The sequence below is a fragment of the Pseudorca crassidens genome, chromosome 13 (genome assembly GCF_039906515.1).
Source record: "Pseudorca crassidens isolate mPseCra1 chromosome 13, mPseCra1.hap1, whole genome shotgun sequence".
NCBI classification, from domain to species: Eukaryota; Metazoa; Chordata; class Mammalia; order Artiodactyla; family Delphinidae; genus Pseudorca; species Pseudorca crassidens.
In genome coordinates, this window is record NC_090308.1 from 7917749 (window position 1) to 7932218 (window position 14470).

The 14470-nt window shown below is 38.3% G+C and overlaps 1 protein-coding gene and 1 long non-coding RNA gene across 5 annotated transcripts in view; one reads left to right on the forward strand and one right to left on the reverse strand.

The window, feature by feature from the left end:
• Positions 1–54: 54 nt before the first annotated feature.
• Positions 55–13170, forward strand: LOC137204375 (uncharacterized). The gene is made up of 3 exons (XR_010933579.1): positions 55–597; positions 3145–3291; positions 12860–13170. It is a non-coding gene; the product is annotated as an uncharacterized lncRNA (long non-coding RNA).
• Positions 5341–14470, reverse strand: part of WTAP (WT1 associated protein) — a 26328-nt gene continuing 17198 nt past the window's right edge. For 3 of the 4 annotated variants that reach the window (XM_067701619.1, XM_067701617.1, XM_067701618.1), the window contains exons 6-8: positions 13164–13342; positions 8037–8191; positions 5341–6621 (exon numbers count right to left, since the gene is read on the reverse strand). In XM_067701619.1, coding sequence (XP_067557720.1) covers positions 6038–6621; positions 8037–8191; positions 13164–13342 — 918 coding nt within the window. In that variant the 3' untranslated portion in view covers positions 5341–6037. Of the gene's footprint in view, positions 6622–8036; positions 8192–12114; positions 12947–13163; positions 13343–14470 lie in introns of those variants that run through there. The other variant, XM_067701621.1, reaches the window with a different exon arrangement.

A 14470-nucleotide genomic window follows, 5' to 3' on the forward strand; every position in this document is an offset into this window, starting at 1 on the left:
GCCTCCGCGGGCGCCGGTGCGCAGACGCGAGGGCGGAGCTGGGCCGGGCAGGGGGCGGGACTGTGGAGTTGGGACTCACAGGCGCGCAGCCCGCCAGCCGTTCAGACGTTTATCTGAAACCCCCGGTGTTGTCGTTTCTGTCTTGGCGTTTTTGTTTTGGGGGGATAAGGTTGTCTTTTTTGAATTTAATGTTTTTGGAGTCAGTGAAAAGTGGGGTGACCAGAGTATCCCGCGTTCAGCCCGGGCTCTCGATCTCGGCAGCGAGAATTTGGTGCGAATCCTCCCAACTGCAGGCCCGCGGGCCATTCTCTTTGTGCGCTTTTGCTCTCGTGGCTTTTTAAAGTTCCCCTTTGTTTTGCCTGGGCGCCAATAATCAGTCATTCGTTTACTTGGGGGTTAACTTGGTTCTCTGTGCAAACAGTGGGAGGAGGCCGTACCCTTCCGTGGGGCTGGCCACACTTGCCAAGTTCTTGTACCGGAAGATCAGCTGTAGCGACGAGTGTGTGAGAGCCAGAGAGTCTCAGTGTCTCACAGATCAAAAGGATTTCCTCTGGTTGACTGCGGACAATCTGGAAGGCGAGGAGCAAGTAATCACAGGTTGGATGACTCTTCTGCTTAAAACCTTTTCCAACTTCATATCCCCTACTGGGCAAAGTTCAAAATCTTTCAGAGTTCTCTATAGGAACCTCAATACCTGGCCCACTTGGCAGCCTCAGCTCTGGCTGTTTCCCCCGGACACACCCCACGATCTAGTCTTCCAGAGAGAGGTCTTGCTTTGTCTGATTCTCTCTAGGCCCTGGGACAGTGTTGGACACACAGTAGGGACTTAATACTTATCAAATAGATGTTAATGCATTTTCATGATATTATCCAAGAGCTTTAACCATCCCCAAGGGCTGCATATAGAGAGGTTGGAGTTTGCCATAGATACGGAGTTTTACAAATATTTCAGTAATAATTAAGATTGAATAATCATTAATTGTCAATATTGACAAGATGTATTTGAGTAAAGGGTAAGTACTTGGGTGGGGTAATCAGTGATGGCTGGAATTTCAAAGCTGAATAGACTTATTCTGTTTAAACCATTAAAATAGACTTGATATTTTTCACCTCTCCATAAACCCAGTTATAGTGATTGATTCCTAACATTCATTTTACTCCAAATAATTAGTCTTAGCCCTGGCCAGTGGTTTCAGAATGTCCACATGACCTAATCTTGGCCACAAAAATGGAAATTTGCTGGGTGGCTCTAGGAAAGGTATTCTTACTTCTAAGAGATACAAAGATGGATCCTTTTTCCCTCTGGACATTGTGGTGTCTGGGTGTGATACCTGGAACTACTGCACCCACCTTTTGAGCCAGCATGATTGCAAGGCCAACACACTGAGGACAGCAGAACAGAGATGGGAAGAACTCTGGCCTTCTGAGGACATCTTCGAGACCAATCTAGAATCCACTCAACCTCTGATCTTCCAACTATGTGAGACAGGTTTTCCTTATTGCTTAAGCCAGCCTGAGTTAGGTATTGTTCTGTTAAATGTAACTGAAATCATCATCATTCATCCAGGCTGACTTCCCGGTAGAAAGCTGAGATTTTCAGATGTTTGGTGAATCAAAGAGAATAGCCTAATATGCTAGGAAAGAAAGAGTTTCTGGGCGGGCAGTGCAGCTTGTTGAGAACACTGGAGCAAGAGAACTTACTTACAGGGTTGTGGAGGGAAGACTGTTGACAAGAGTGGGGAATCCTTCTGAAGAGCTTTCAAGTAGATTGAAAACTCCTTAGGGCCAGGGAACCCCCATTAAGACTTTGCAGAGACACGCGGACGGGCCAGATAAACCAGGGAAGATAACTAGAGCATAGCCCCTGTGGTGAAGGAAATGCTTGGATAATGGTGGTCAGGAGAAATCCTTAGGGTCTGGAGTAGTAATAGAATCAGTAGTCTTCTGTCTGGGATGTGTTCCCTGTTCCGGAACATGAGCCTCCAAGGAACTTAAGGAACTTGTCACTCAACTTCATGCTGTATCTCAGTGTCCCCTTACATCTCTGGCCACTTTTCAGTCTCCTTTGTGGAAGCCTTCCTATCTCCTGCATTTGATGCCTCTTATTAGCATGTTCTACATATCTTTTACTTACCATGTTAAAATTCCTAGTTTCATCTGTCTCGTCTACTAGACTATAAGCTTTGCAAAGTGATCTTGTTCTACTGCCTTATGCAGAGCTCCTAGCACATTATAATTACATAGGAATGAATACTAATATATTCTTTATGCCCAATGCCTTACACATCTGAATGACTATGACTGTATTCTTCTGGATGCAAGGAATGTACTCACTTCTTACCTGGAGGCTCCATTCAGAACCAACCTAACAGCAAAAACTGCAAAGACGATTGCTTGCTTTTGGTGACTGGCTGCTCAACACCTGGCCTCGAGGGAGTCCTCGTGCCTATTCCAAGCTACATATGGGCCAGATAGGGACTCAGAATAAAGAAGAGGTGAAAGAGGGGGACAGTCCTTTTAAAAACTACATCTCCCTCATGATCCAGCTTCAAAGGGAATGAAATGACATTACCCAGCGTTGTAAGAAGTGTTCACTATAATCAAGGAATAAGTGAACTCCCAAGGAAGCGTCATCAGAGAAGAGCAGTAGGCAATGAGTGGGTACAGGGGACAAACCACTATTAGTGAGAAATAAGGAACATCTGAGAGAAAATTGTCAGAAAGAATGGCTTTGCATTATGTTTGCAAAAGTGTCCCAGAAACTAGAGTGCTCAGTTGCATCCAATACAGCTGAGAGGCCAGGATAACTAAAGTCTAGTGAGCCCTATGTAACAAGCACTTGTACATATTTTTCTCGTTAAAATGGTCCCAGCAGTAAGTATCCACTGAATCTTATGTGAAGAGATGGGAACTGGTACCTCCTCTAATAGTGCCAGACATTATTAGAAATAGTCTCAATCCTTTTGTCCACAAACTGGTATCATTTCCTTCAAGGGCTAAACTAACCACTTCTGAGAGATTATGCTTACCTAAACCCTCTTACCTTAGCAAGCTAGCATCTTGAGCTCCGTACTTGGAATCTTTGTAATCTGCATTTTTTCCATCACTGCATTGCGATTTCGTGATTCTTATCGTTTAATTTAGCACAGCAACCGTCCAGACGGCTTGTGAGATGTCATCCTTAGAAGCTCACGTACATTTTTCCCTCCTCCTCAACATGAAGGGAGGCAGAATGGCGCAGTGTCCAAGTCAGCTCTTGGCACCTGGCCTGGTTCAGCTGCCAGCTTTGAGGTTGGTATTGTCCAGGGAGCTTTAATGACAGCACCCTGGAGGGCAGCTCCAACGTTTACCAACCGTTTGCTTTTTATGTAACCCTTTTAAGTGCATTTCCTATTCTGTATGTGGGGATAACAAGTGCCTGTTTCATGGGGTGATGATAAAAATGATTATGCATATAAAATACCTGTCAGTTTCCAGCATGTAAGTACTCAATAGACGTCAAAAAACGTTAAGGCATTTTTTTGCTACCTTCACAGTAAACTCTGAACTAATGCTCCAGTAGAGACATTGGAACTTTCTTATAATCTTGGGCTTTATCCAAGTTGACGCCCATAAAATTACCCCTTCGGCAGTACTCAGCAAGCTTTCCGCCAAAAGCTGCATTTCTCCATTTCCAGGATTCATCAAAAGAATGCTTAGGCACTTGCACTTGTCCAGCGTAAGGAGTAACAGACACACTTGTAACTCGAATTGAAGTAAATACAGGCAGCTTTTCACTCTTCCATCAAGGGTATTACAATCCATTCAATTAAAGCTCCTGTCTTTCATCCTTCGGTGGGAACTACCCAAACAATAAAAATTTATATTTGGAGTAGTGTGACCTAGGCAGACAGTTTGTTATCAGGACTGGAACTTCAAGACAATAGTACTGGCGAACATCTACTAGCAGTCACTACATGCTTGGCACCGTTGAGAGGCTTCACACGTATTAACTTATTGCTCTTTACAGGGCAAAACTTGAGCCAGAGAGAGAGAAAGTAGTTTGCCCAAGCCATGAAGTAGACACACAGTAACGCCAGGATCCAAACCCATTCAAATCTAGGTCACTCTCTCAACCTAGATTATGATTTACCATCTCTTATCATAGTCATACCAGCAAATAAAGCATCCAATTCCAGAAATGAAGAATACTGACTCTGCACAGTCTTGTCCTCACTGCCCAAGTCATTCATCCATTAATGCAGATTCAACAGAAATCTGAAAATTGGTAATGACACATAACAGGCCTATTAAATTTAGTCATAAAATTTTATCACCAGTTGAATAGTTTTTTTGCACACACCAACGATTACATAACACCAAAAGGAAGAGAAATTCCATCTTTGTTTAAATTGAGCAAGTTAAAAGGATATACATAACAAAAACTAAAGCTAAAGCCCATGGTACTTAATAAAACCAAGGGAATATTTAGTATTTTATTACACACCAAAATGTTTATAAGCAAATTTAGTTAAAATTGTGTAGCATCTTTTTATTTGAAGACTGCACAAAAGGTTAATCAAAAGGTAAGAAGTGCAGTATTTTACATACACCATGAAGACCGGATACACTTGTATGCCAGTTAAACAAGCAGAAACATAGGAGTTATTTTCAAGTAAGTTGTGACTCAGTTTCAAATGTCATTATCTCCACTTTTGAGGTTCCCTGGTTATATTACAAGTAATATCTAAAATGAGAAAATATTTTGCTTTCAGCAAAAATTGTATTTCATCTCAACCACATATGTGAAAAGTTATTCTAAAGCCGTTCAATTCCATAGACCTTGATACTTAATGTTTAACATGACAGGAAAAGAAGCAAATTTTGTCTTATCTGTTTAGAACATTTCACCTTCATTCTAACACCCTACACCCTTACTATGTAACATTAGCAGATATTATTAGTACAAATCAGAAGTGGCCAATATTTTAACACAAACATCACTGACTAGACAGATACCTAATTACCTGAAATCATTTCACAAAAACAAAGTCTACTTTTCCAATTAAAACCTAACGAATACTTAGGTGACTATTTTCTTCTTTATATTTTTTGTATTTTCAAGTATTTTAACAATTATTTTTACAAGTCAGGAAAAAACATTAAAGTGTAGTCCTAAACTCCAAGTTCATTTTCCAAAACAAGGGATAAATTAAAAAAAAATTAAGTTCACGATTAAATTTATGCATGGACTTAAGTTTCACCTTTGTGGTATGTTGAATAATGAGTAGACATTCAGCAAGCCAATGAAAAGAAATGACAAATGCTAAACACACATAAAGAAACAAAAAACAACTAATGTAAGGAGTTACAATAAAAATCTTTATTTAAGTTTGGTCAGTACAGGTGAGATATACTGGAGTCACAGAGCAATATGCATTAACAGGATACAACAATTCATAAAAACTGAGTAACTATGCACACAGTTTCTTAAACATTCAGTCACCTAAAGAGAAAATGCACAGATGTATGGTGGAAAAAACTGTATCTAACACTGAAACTACTATAGGACTCCTTCAACAAGTCCAACTTTCAGTGATAAAACTACTGTACTGGGCAGACCTGGCAGTCATAAACCCACAGCTATGCTAACAAGTCTGAACGGTGCGTAAGTACAATAACAGCATGAATAAGAATGCCCTTACACAGCACAGGTTCTAGGATAGACACAGATTTAAACAGACATCATTGTGTTACACTTTAAGGAAAGGTTTCCATTTACAACTTCACATTAACTCATATAAAAATAACCTGACCCTACACAAAATGTCCTTTTAGCAACATTCAAAGTAATTAACTGTTACAGTTTCCAAAGTGGCAGAGGTATTGAAGCAAAAAGAAAAAAAAAAAGGAAAAAAAAGGAAAAAAAGAAAAAGGGAAAGGAAAAAAAAAAACACCCACAAAAAAGGCAAATTGTGACAAAAGTATGCGTTAATTTTCTGGACAGTATCCTCTCCCAAATTAAATGACACTGTATAAAAATTTGCTGGAAAAATTTTTACAAAACTGAACCCTGTACATTTACACTTGAGTCCAAGCCATTCTGAACGTGGCGGGAACCCGCAGTTCGGTTACCTTTCCCACTCACTGTTTTCTCCTCTTGAGGGTCATGATTGGAGTCTGTGTCATTTGAGTGGTGTGTGACAGAGTTTTCACTGCCCGTGGGAGAGTCTACACTTTCATACCCCGCACTGAGTTGGTTTACGTAACTACTACCTCCTCTGCCAGTTCTCTCCTCCGAGCTGTTGGAGGCCTTATTACCATTCCCTGGTGAAGAAGGGAAGTCATCTTCGGCTGTGTCCCCCTCCCTGTGAAATCCAGACCCAGACGTCCTCTGCCGGGAGGAACTGCCATTACTTGGTCCGTTGGCCAGACGACTGCAGTCTTTACCTGTGGCCTCTGCCTGTCCTACAGGCTCAGAAGATGTAGTCCTGCTGGTACTCGGGCCTGGGGCTTGAGACTGCTGCTGTTGGTACTGAGCCAACTGCTGGCGCGTCTCCTTCAGTTGTTGCTGAAGAACTAGAATGGTACTCTGCATACCCTCTACTTCTTCGTCAAGTTGAATGATGAAGTCATTCAGTTCTGTGCAAAGGAGAGTCAAACCTACTTTAATATCTCTTTTAACATATTTAAAAATATTTCTTAGTGCCTGCACAAAGCCAGGCAATCAGTAAATGTTTAAGTAAACAAATACAATTATAAAATCACAAGAGTACTTTAAAATTTTGCTTGGAATGTTAAAATAGCCATTCAACAATGAGTTTGTTTTGGGGAGGAAGGCAGAAGCTTAAAATAAATATATTAAAGCAACTAAATTTAAATTTATTCAAACTACCTAGCCACATAAAACTGGTCACAGCCCACAGAAGCTGCTCCACGTCTGCTGAGCTGGGGCCTCATGTCCAGCCCCTTACTCCTCATCCTCCGAGCCAATGTCTCAGCTCCACAGCAGGTTAGCCCCTGGGGAAGTGCGGTCCTCTACTCTAATACTCCAAAGAAGCCTATGCAGTCATCAAGGATTATCCCCCATCCAAGAACAAAATTCAGAGAAAATAACTCTTGAAAACTGATAAAAATACAGATGTCTATTAAGTTCTAAAAAGTCCTTGGGGGTGGAGGGGGAGTTCATTTACTACTATACAAAACCTCCTATTTACTATATTTATAAATAGTGAGAGCTAAGAACCATCACTTTGAAAAGGCAGTTTTAAAGATATTGCTTGACTAGCGACCTTCTTTGCAATTAACTACAGTTTGCAATTAATCTAATCTCCAGAGCTTGGGTATTTTTCTTACTACTAATCTTCCTCACAAAGGAGAAATAGCATGGATGAAACTATACTTGCCCAGCGAAAAAAGAGATGGCGGCTGACAAGTTGCGTTTGTCTTAGCAAAGAACTATTACATCTTATTCACTAAATAGGATCTTAAAAGGTAAAATCAACTATATACTTTTATTTATTTATTATTTTCTATTTTTTGCCGTGCCGTGCGGCTTGCAGGGACTTAAGTTCCCTGACCAGGGATGGAACCCGGACCCGGCAATAAAAGCACCGAGTCCTAACCACTGGACCACCAGGGAATTTCCACAATCAATTATATATATTTTCAGATCCCTGGAAATAGCCAAATACTTCCAAGATTTACACTTACAGAAATTGGTTGAATGAAGATATTCCCTCTTTTAAGCACTGAATATAAATTTATATAGCTACATAATACAACAGTCTTTCTATCTTTTGCCAAATCCCACCCCTAAAAAACAAAAACTTCTTATGAAATTTGCACAATAAACAATTCAGGGGCTGGGGGGGGAGGCTGAGGGGACCGCTAAGATTAAATGGCTTTGTTTGCTGACTCAATTGGAAATATTTCACTTATAATTTTATAGAACCATTGGCAGAGATGAGCATATACACTCTAATCTATAATACTCATGCCTGGCAGTATTTTAAAGCCAGTGCAAACTTAACCAAACTTTTCAAAAAACCCCTTACCATCCTGACTGCTTTTAAGCTCCTCACTATATTTCTTCTGTAAAGCCAATTCTGCTTCAAGTTGTGCAATACGTCCCTGGGACAGCTGCCTTCCAAGCTCTTGATTCTCCTGGATAAGCATTCGACACTTCGCCATTAACTTTTTGCCTGTTTGGCTGTAAAGGAAAGAGCCATTCATCACAAAATGAAGACAAAACTCTCTACAACCTTCTTTGCTTGCAATTATTACAACGATAGATGTAACACGTACAGAACATAACACTATGTCACAGCAGATGCCTCCCTACAATTACCATCTTCTTTTTGGAATACATCCATCTTGTACATTTCAGTATTTTGCCAATACAGCAGCAAAAATTTTAAAAACCTAAAGAAGAAGTACCTAAATGGCCACTTTTTGTTTCTATTAATAACTGATTCTGAAATCTATTTTTATCCCAAATTATAATTTGAAATAGAAACAGGCCAGTTAATTAACACACATTTTAGATATACAGTATTAGTAAAGCACTAAGGTACTTAGCTTTATGGAACAGAAAAGTTCTTGAAAGGGTAAATGTAACATCAACCTCAAATGTAAACTTCTTTAAAATACCTAATATATAAAAATCAGCACCTATAAATATATAAATGAATGAGAGTATATTTATTCCTGCTAGATCAGCATTTTTAAGGATGCCTCTTAATAGGCAGTTCTCACAAGAATGTTTATTTACTGCATTAAGGGAGGCCTGTTCAGTTACTGTTTTTAAAAAGCCTTCAGACTATTCCTATTCACCAATCCCTCATTTAATTTCATATGATATATATACTTTTGAGCTGTCTTAAACTGGGATGAAAGTTTTTGAAATTTTAATATTGGTATGTGGTGAAGATTTTATCCATGTTGAAAAGATTACTCTTAGGACACAAAAATAAGGTTGGAGTTACTTATCATAAATAATGCAAATATGTAAGTGTGTGCCAAATTAGGAGTGCCATACTTTCAACAAATTAGTTACCAAGTGCTAGTGCAATGTACTATAGACCTCTGTGCATATACACAGTAATTGCAAAAATGCAATCAATGTTCATCCCCTATATTACTATTAAGGATGAGATGAATTTGAAGTAGTATATCAGGCAAATGAAAGCCCTATTAAAGGAGTTAAAAGAAGAAAACAATAGAAAGTGTCAGCAAAAAAATTCTTTAACCAGTAAGGTCATTCTGAACTTTACTCCATCACAAGAATATCAAACTGTCCCTATCCAAGTTTCAAAGGTAACATCACAATTATATACTTAAATTAGAACTCTTTAAAAGTGATTCTTTCTATTCTTATTAATGAGGCTAAAGAAAAGCAGTGAAGTTTTATTGAGACACTGTTACTGGGGCTTTTGGTTGCATTTTTGCAATTGCTGTACACACACTTTTTAAATGTTTTAAGATAGGAGCACTTTGTAAATGTTTCTCATTCTTTGGCTCAGTGTTGCAAGGTTCTTTTATCAAGAGCACATGTTCTAACCCAATATGATTCAAGCAAAAGTTTTTAATACATTTTCCTTACACAAATCTCTGGTAAAACCTGGGGTACCACTGTGCAAAGGAGCCTCAGATGAAAACCATGAGTTAGCATGTGGTAAGGGTTTTATCTCTACATGGCAACTTTATTAGCTGATATTTCTGTTCATTGTTATTACAGCTCCAGATATCCCCCATTTCCTATAAGCACCCTCAGACTTTAGTCTCTAGGGAACAAGAGTTTACAAATCAAATGAGGAATAAGAAACACGCACCATCATCTAAGACAGGGGCATTCCTTCCACTTTACTGCCTATGCTCCCACAACACTGCTTTCTTGCAAAGTATATAGCATCAGTGTTTACCAACCTGAGAAATCTTTTATATGAATTTTTAAAACACAGACAATAGTAAAATCAATACATTGTGACCTGACTTAACCTCATATAAAGTATCACAAATTCTAATGCAAAAAAAATTCATTTATGAAGTCATGCCTTTTTATAAATGCCTGTTCTAAAATAATCCTACCACTTCTAAACTTAGTGATCACTTTAAAACAAATCTTCAAAAAACTGCTGTTCTTTAAACATTCTGTAATTTTACTATGTCATGTAAAATTTGTGTTGTGTTCATCATATCACAAAAGATGGTAAGAATCCAATTACAAGTAACTTGTCTTTGGAATCATTTTACCAAAAAAAAAAAAAAAATCTAACTCATTCCTAAAAATCAAATAACCCACAAAGAAAATACAATAGGAAATAATTTAAGAGAATGATTTATAAAAAAGAACGGACACTGTACACTGCTTTGTCATCAAGGGGAAGGGAGACAGGGTATTCTGAAGAGGTGTACACACAAGTACCTAAATGTTTAAATGCAAACTGAAAACTGTCAAAACACTGCAATATATCCCCCTAACTACTCTAAAATGTATGCACTGTCACATGTATGAAATATTTTAACTAAAGTGGACAACATAATTCATGAGATCTTTCTTAAAACAGAATAAAAAAGTGGAAAACAAAACAAAACCCACATAACCCATTCTATTTGAATTATTCCAGACAGAGTATTGATTGAGGACTATTTGTTTCAAATTAATGATGTATTTATACCACCTGATGAACCCTGGCTTATAGCCTACTTTTTACAAAATAAAAACCCATTTATAGGTAATTAAAGTAAATTATGATTTACTCATACAATGAAAATATTATATAACCATTAAAAATGGTAAGTAATTTAAATATAGTAAAAAATGGGAAAATGCCCAAGGATAAAGTGGGGTGGGGAAAGCCCTGGCACAAATCATCTGTATGTATGTATACATGTCACATTTGTTTAAAATCAATATATATATATATATATATATATAATTACTGTATATGCACACAAATTATCTTAATGATACCCAAGAAATTTAAAAGTGCTTACTACTCCTGCGGAATTGAACAGGGAAGGGCAAGGTCACACCCAGGAGTAAAACTCACTTTTCACCTCCACTTCTCTTTACACTGTTTCAATTTTATACATTAGCATGTGTTACCTTATTAATTAAAAAAAAGTTTTTAACAGTAAGAAGAAAAAACCCACTTCAAGGTGACTGTTACCTAAGTGGCAAAGAAAGATGCTTGGCTAAATTTGAGTACATGTTAATGATACCTTTTATGAATTATTTCCTGACCTACTGAGAATACATAGGTCTTCTCTACTGTGATCTTAAATGGCATAACATATACACAAAAGCCTTAAATCGGGCACAAGAAGCCAATTTCAAACAGATTTGGTTACTTACCCTCCAACCCCCACAAGCAGTGAGAATTTTAGAAGCGATTTCTTGCCGTGAAGTCACACAAACCACTTCTCCAGCCCACCCTCTGCCCCACAACCAGTTCCCTAAAGCACACACATACAAGATACTTACAATTTATTTGAATGATTAAGAGAGAACTTAAGTCACCCTTGTTAAAACTGCACTTAAACGTTGGGGCAATCTGGAACATTTATCTTCCACTCATCTTAGACTCCATTATCACCAAGTGAAAATTCGAATTGGTGACTTATAGAATGATCTGACGAAAAAATTCACCTCCAGGATTGGATGGAAGCATGAAGAAAATAATGCCTCATTTATCTAAATGATCAAATGAATTTGCTAGAAATGATCACTATACCTTGTTTTTTTTTTTTTTTTTCCAATTCACAAAATGTCTCACTTAGGCCAGCCCACAGTTCCAATACATTCTGTCCCCAATCTTCTGGCAGGCACCCTGTGAAGCTGTCCCACATTAATGTCTACTGCAATATCCTGGGACAAGGTGTCAAAAAGCAACAAGTGTCAAGTCTCCTTGTCTTTTATGATACCAGCTGGAAAAAAGTAGGTCTTTAAAAAATGAGACACAGAGCCTTTTCCTTCACTTTGAAGAGCACAGCAACAATTTTTTCGAAATCAATCTGCTCTCACAGCCCCCCCAAAACCAAAATGTTAAAAGTACAACAAAATCATCATAGTAATCCTTGAACTTAAAAAACAAAACAAAACCAAAAACAAAACAAAAAAAAAAACCCAACTATTTCAAGGCACATTTAATTTAATATCAAGAGTGCAATACAAAAGGCCCAAATACAATGAAGGAACACATTCCCCCATTAACACCAACGACAATGCTCTTTCAACATGTGCCTGTTGAATGGAATGGGGATTTAATAAATTTCACTACTGAAAAAAATAACGCAGTGAGTCTCATCACAGCTAATATCCTTATACAATCTAGTTGTGAAATGAATGTTTATAATGCTTCAAACAGTTTAGACCTGAAGTTTGATACCACACCTTCATTATTTGTACAGTCCTCAATAAGATTATCTACAGTATTAGCAACCATTCAAAGAACAAACCATTGAGTAAAACCACATTGATTTAAGGCTCAATCAAGTAATATGGAGCCCCAAACTAAATGGTTAAATATATGAACTACTTGTACTGACATCTATTATTTGATTCTCTCATGACTATTAAGTTGGTTCTTAGCAAATAAACCCTTTAAAGGCAAAATTCACCTCATTTGAGTTTGACCCAGAAGTTCAACAACAATCACGAAGTCCACAGTCTTATTGGCAAAACTGATATACAGTGTCTCTAAGTCACTATGCTCAAGGTTAAGAGCGATGCATATTCCATCTTTACATTTACTGGAATTTTACATGTTCAATTCATGATTTTAAATCTCTAGGTTTTCATTCCTCCAAACTGTCTGAAGACACAGTGTGCCACAGACTTAAGACTTCTGTTTCTCCCTCTATTTTCTTCAAACAGAAACACTTCTCAAGTGTCTACATGTTCTAGAAGGGGAATTTTTCGGAGGTGGCCACTTCTTCGGAATAGTCCGACGCCATCAGGCCTCTGAAGCAAGGGGAGGGGGAAGAGAAAAAAGCTGAAACACAAGGTTCATCTGGTAAGTTTTACATTACCCATTACAAGCTGGATAGTATAAGAATGTGGCTTTTTGGCTCAAAAAGTCTGAGTCTTGGTGTGGAAACGAGTACTTGGCTGTCCCACCACAGCTTTCTCGTAGTGGGACTGTCAGGGAAGTCTTGACTGGGGAGTATGATTTGTTTACCTATCAGGCGTAAACTTCCAGGCACTCAGTTCATTTTGGGCTTGTTCCAGTTTGTCTTTAGTCTGTTCCAGTTCACCTTTCATTTTTAGGAAAAACAAGTTGATCGCTGGGTCTACCATTGTTGATCTCAGTTGGGCAACGCTAGGCTGCTGGACTTGCTTGAGGTACTGGATTTGAGTCTGTGCAAAGCAAAAAAACACCAATTACTACCAAATCCAAGGAAACATACTTAAGAAGAGATAAAATCCCTTTCATTCACTGGATTTACCAACTTGTTTGTTAAGTCCTTTCCCCCCTTGATAATAAAATCCTCTAAAAAAAGTACAAATTAAAAACAACTATTTGGGAATTCCTTGGTTAGGAGGGTCTAGTGGTTAAGAGTCAGTACTCTCACTGCTGGGGCCTGGCTTCGATCCCTGGTCAGGGAACTAAGATCCCGCACGCTCTGCAGCCAAAAAAGAAGAACCCCCCCCCCCCACACGAAACTATTTAAGGTTATCCATGTAGAAATAAAGGCCATTTGATTGCACTCCGTATTTAGAAACTTCAAATATAAGGAGATTAACACGTTGGCAACCAAAACAGTACAAAAATCAATCAATCAATCACTGTTATATTTACTAAAAATGCTGATGCCCACTGGGGAAAAAAAGCAAAGTTTAAAATATTACTTATGTAAGTAAATCTGTGCTTATGGGAAATTAGTCTATACACAAGTTCCCTAAAAATACACCAGGTTACAAGGTTATAATTTAAAACATATTTGCATTTCTAAATTTAAAAATGTATAGTACTTACATATTTACATGAGTTGGCATTACAGCTTTATAAACAGCACCTTAACCCAAAATTAAGCATTTTTTCCCCCTCCAAGTAGATTTGAATCACAGCATTGTAAGGCTGGAAGGTGACTGACCTGGTCCAAACTGCTTATTTTTGAGAGATTAAATAAGCCAACTGTCCAAGGATAGTTAGTTCAGTGCCAGTACTAAAACCAGAATTCTTGTTCTCAAGCCTCCTGACTCCCAATCTAGGGCTTTTCCCACCATACCAAAACCCTCTGCTTACATATGAAACCTTCAACTTCAACTTTGGTTGTACTATTTACTAGCACACTAAAAATACATTTCTAAAATATGAGATACAGTGTATCATCATTAAATGCATCACTTTCTTCACACCCAAAGTAGATCTGGTTCAAGATCCTGCTCCACACTAAACCTTAAACAGGACTGAAACTAGGGCTTCCCTGGTGGTGCAGTGGTTAAAAGTCCGCCTGCCGATGCAGGGGACACGGGTTCGTGCCC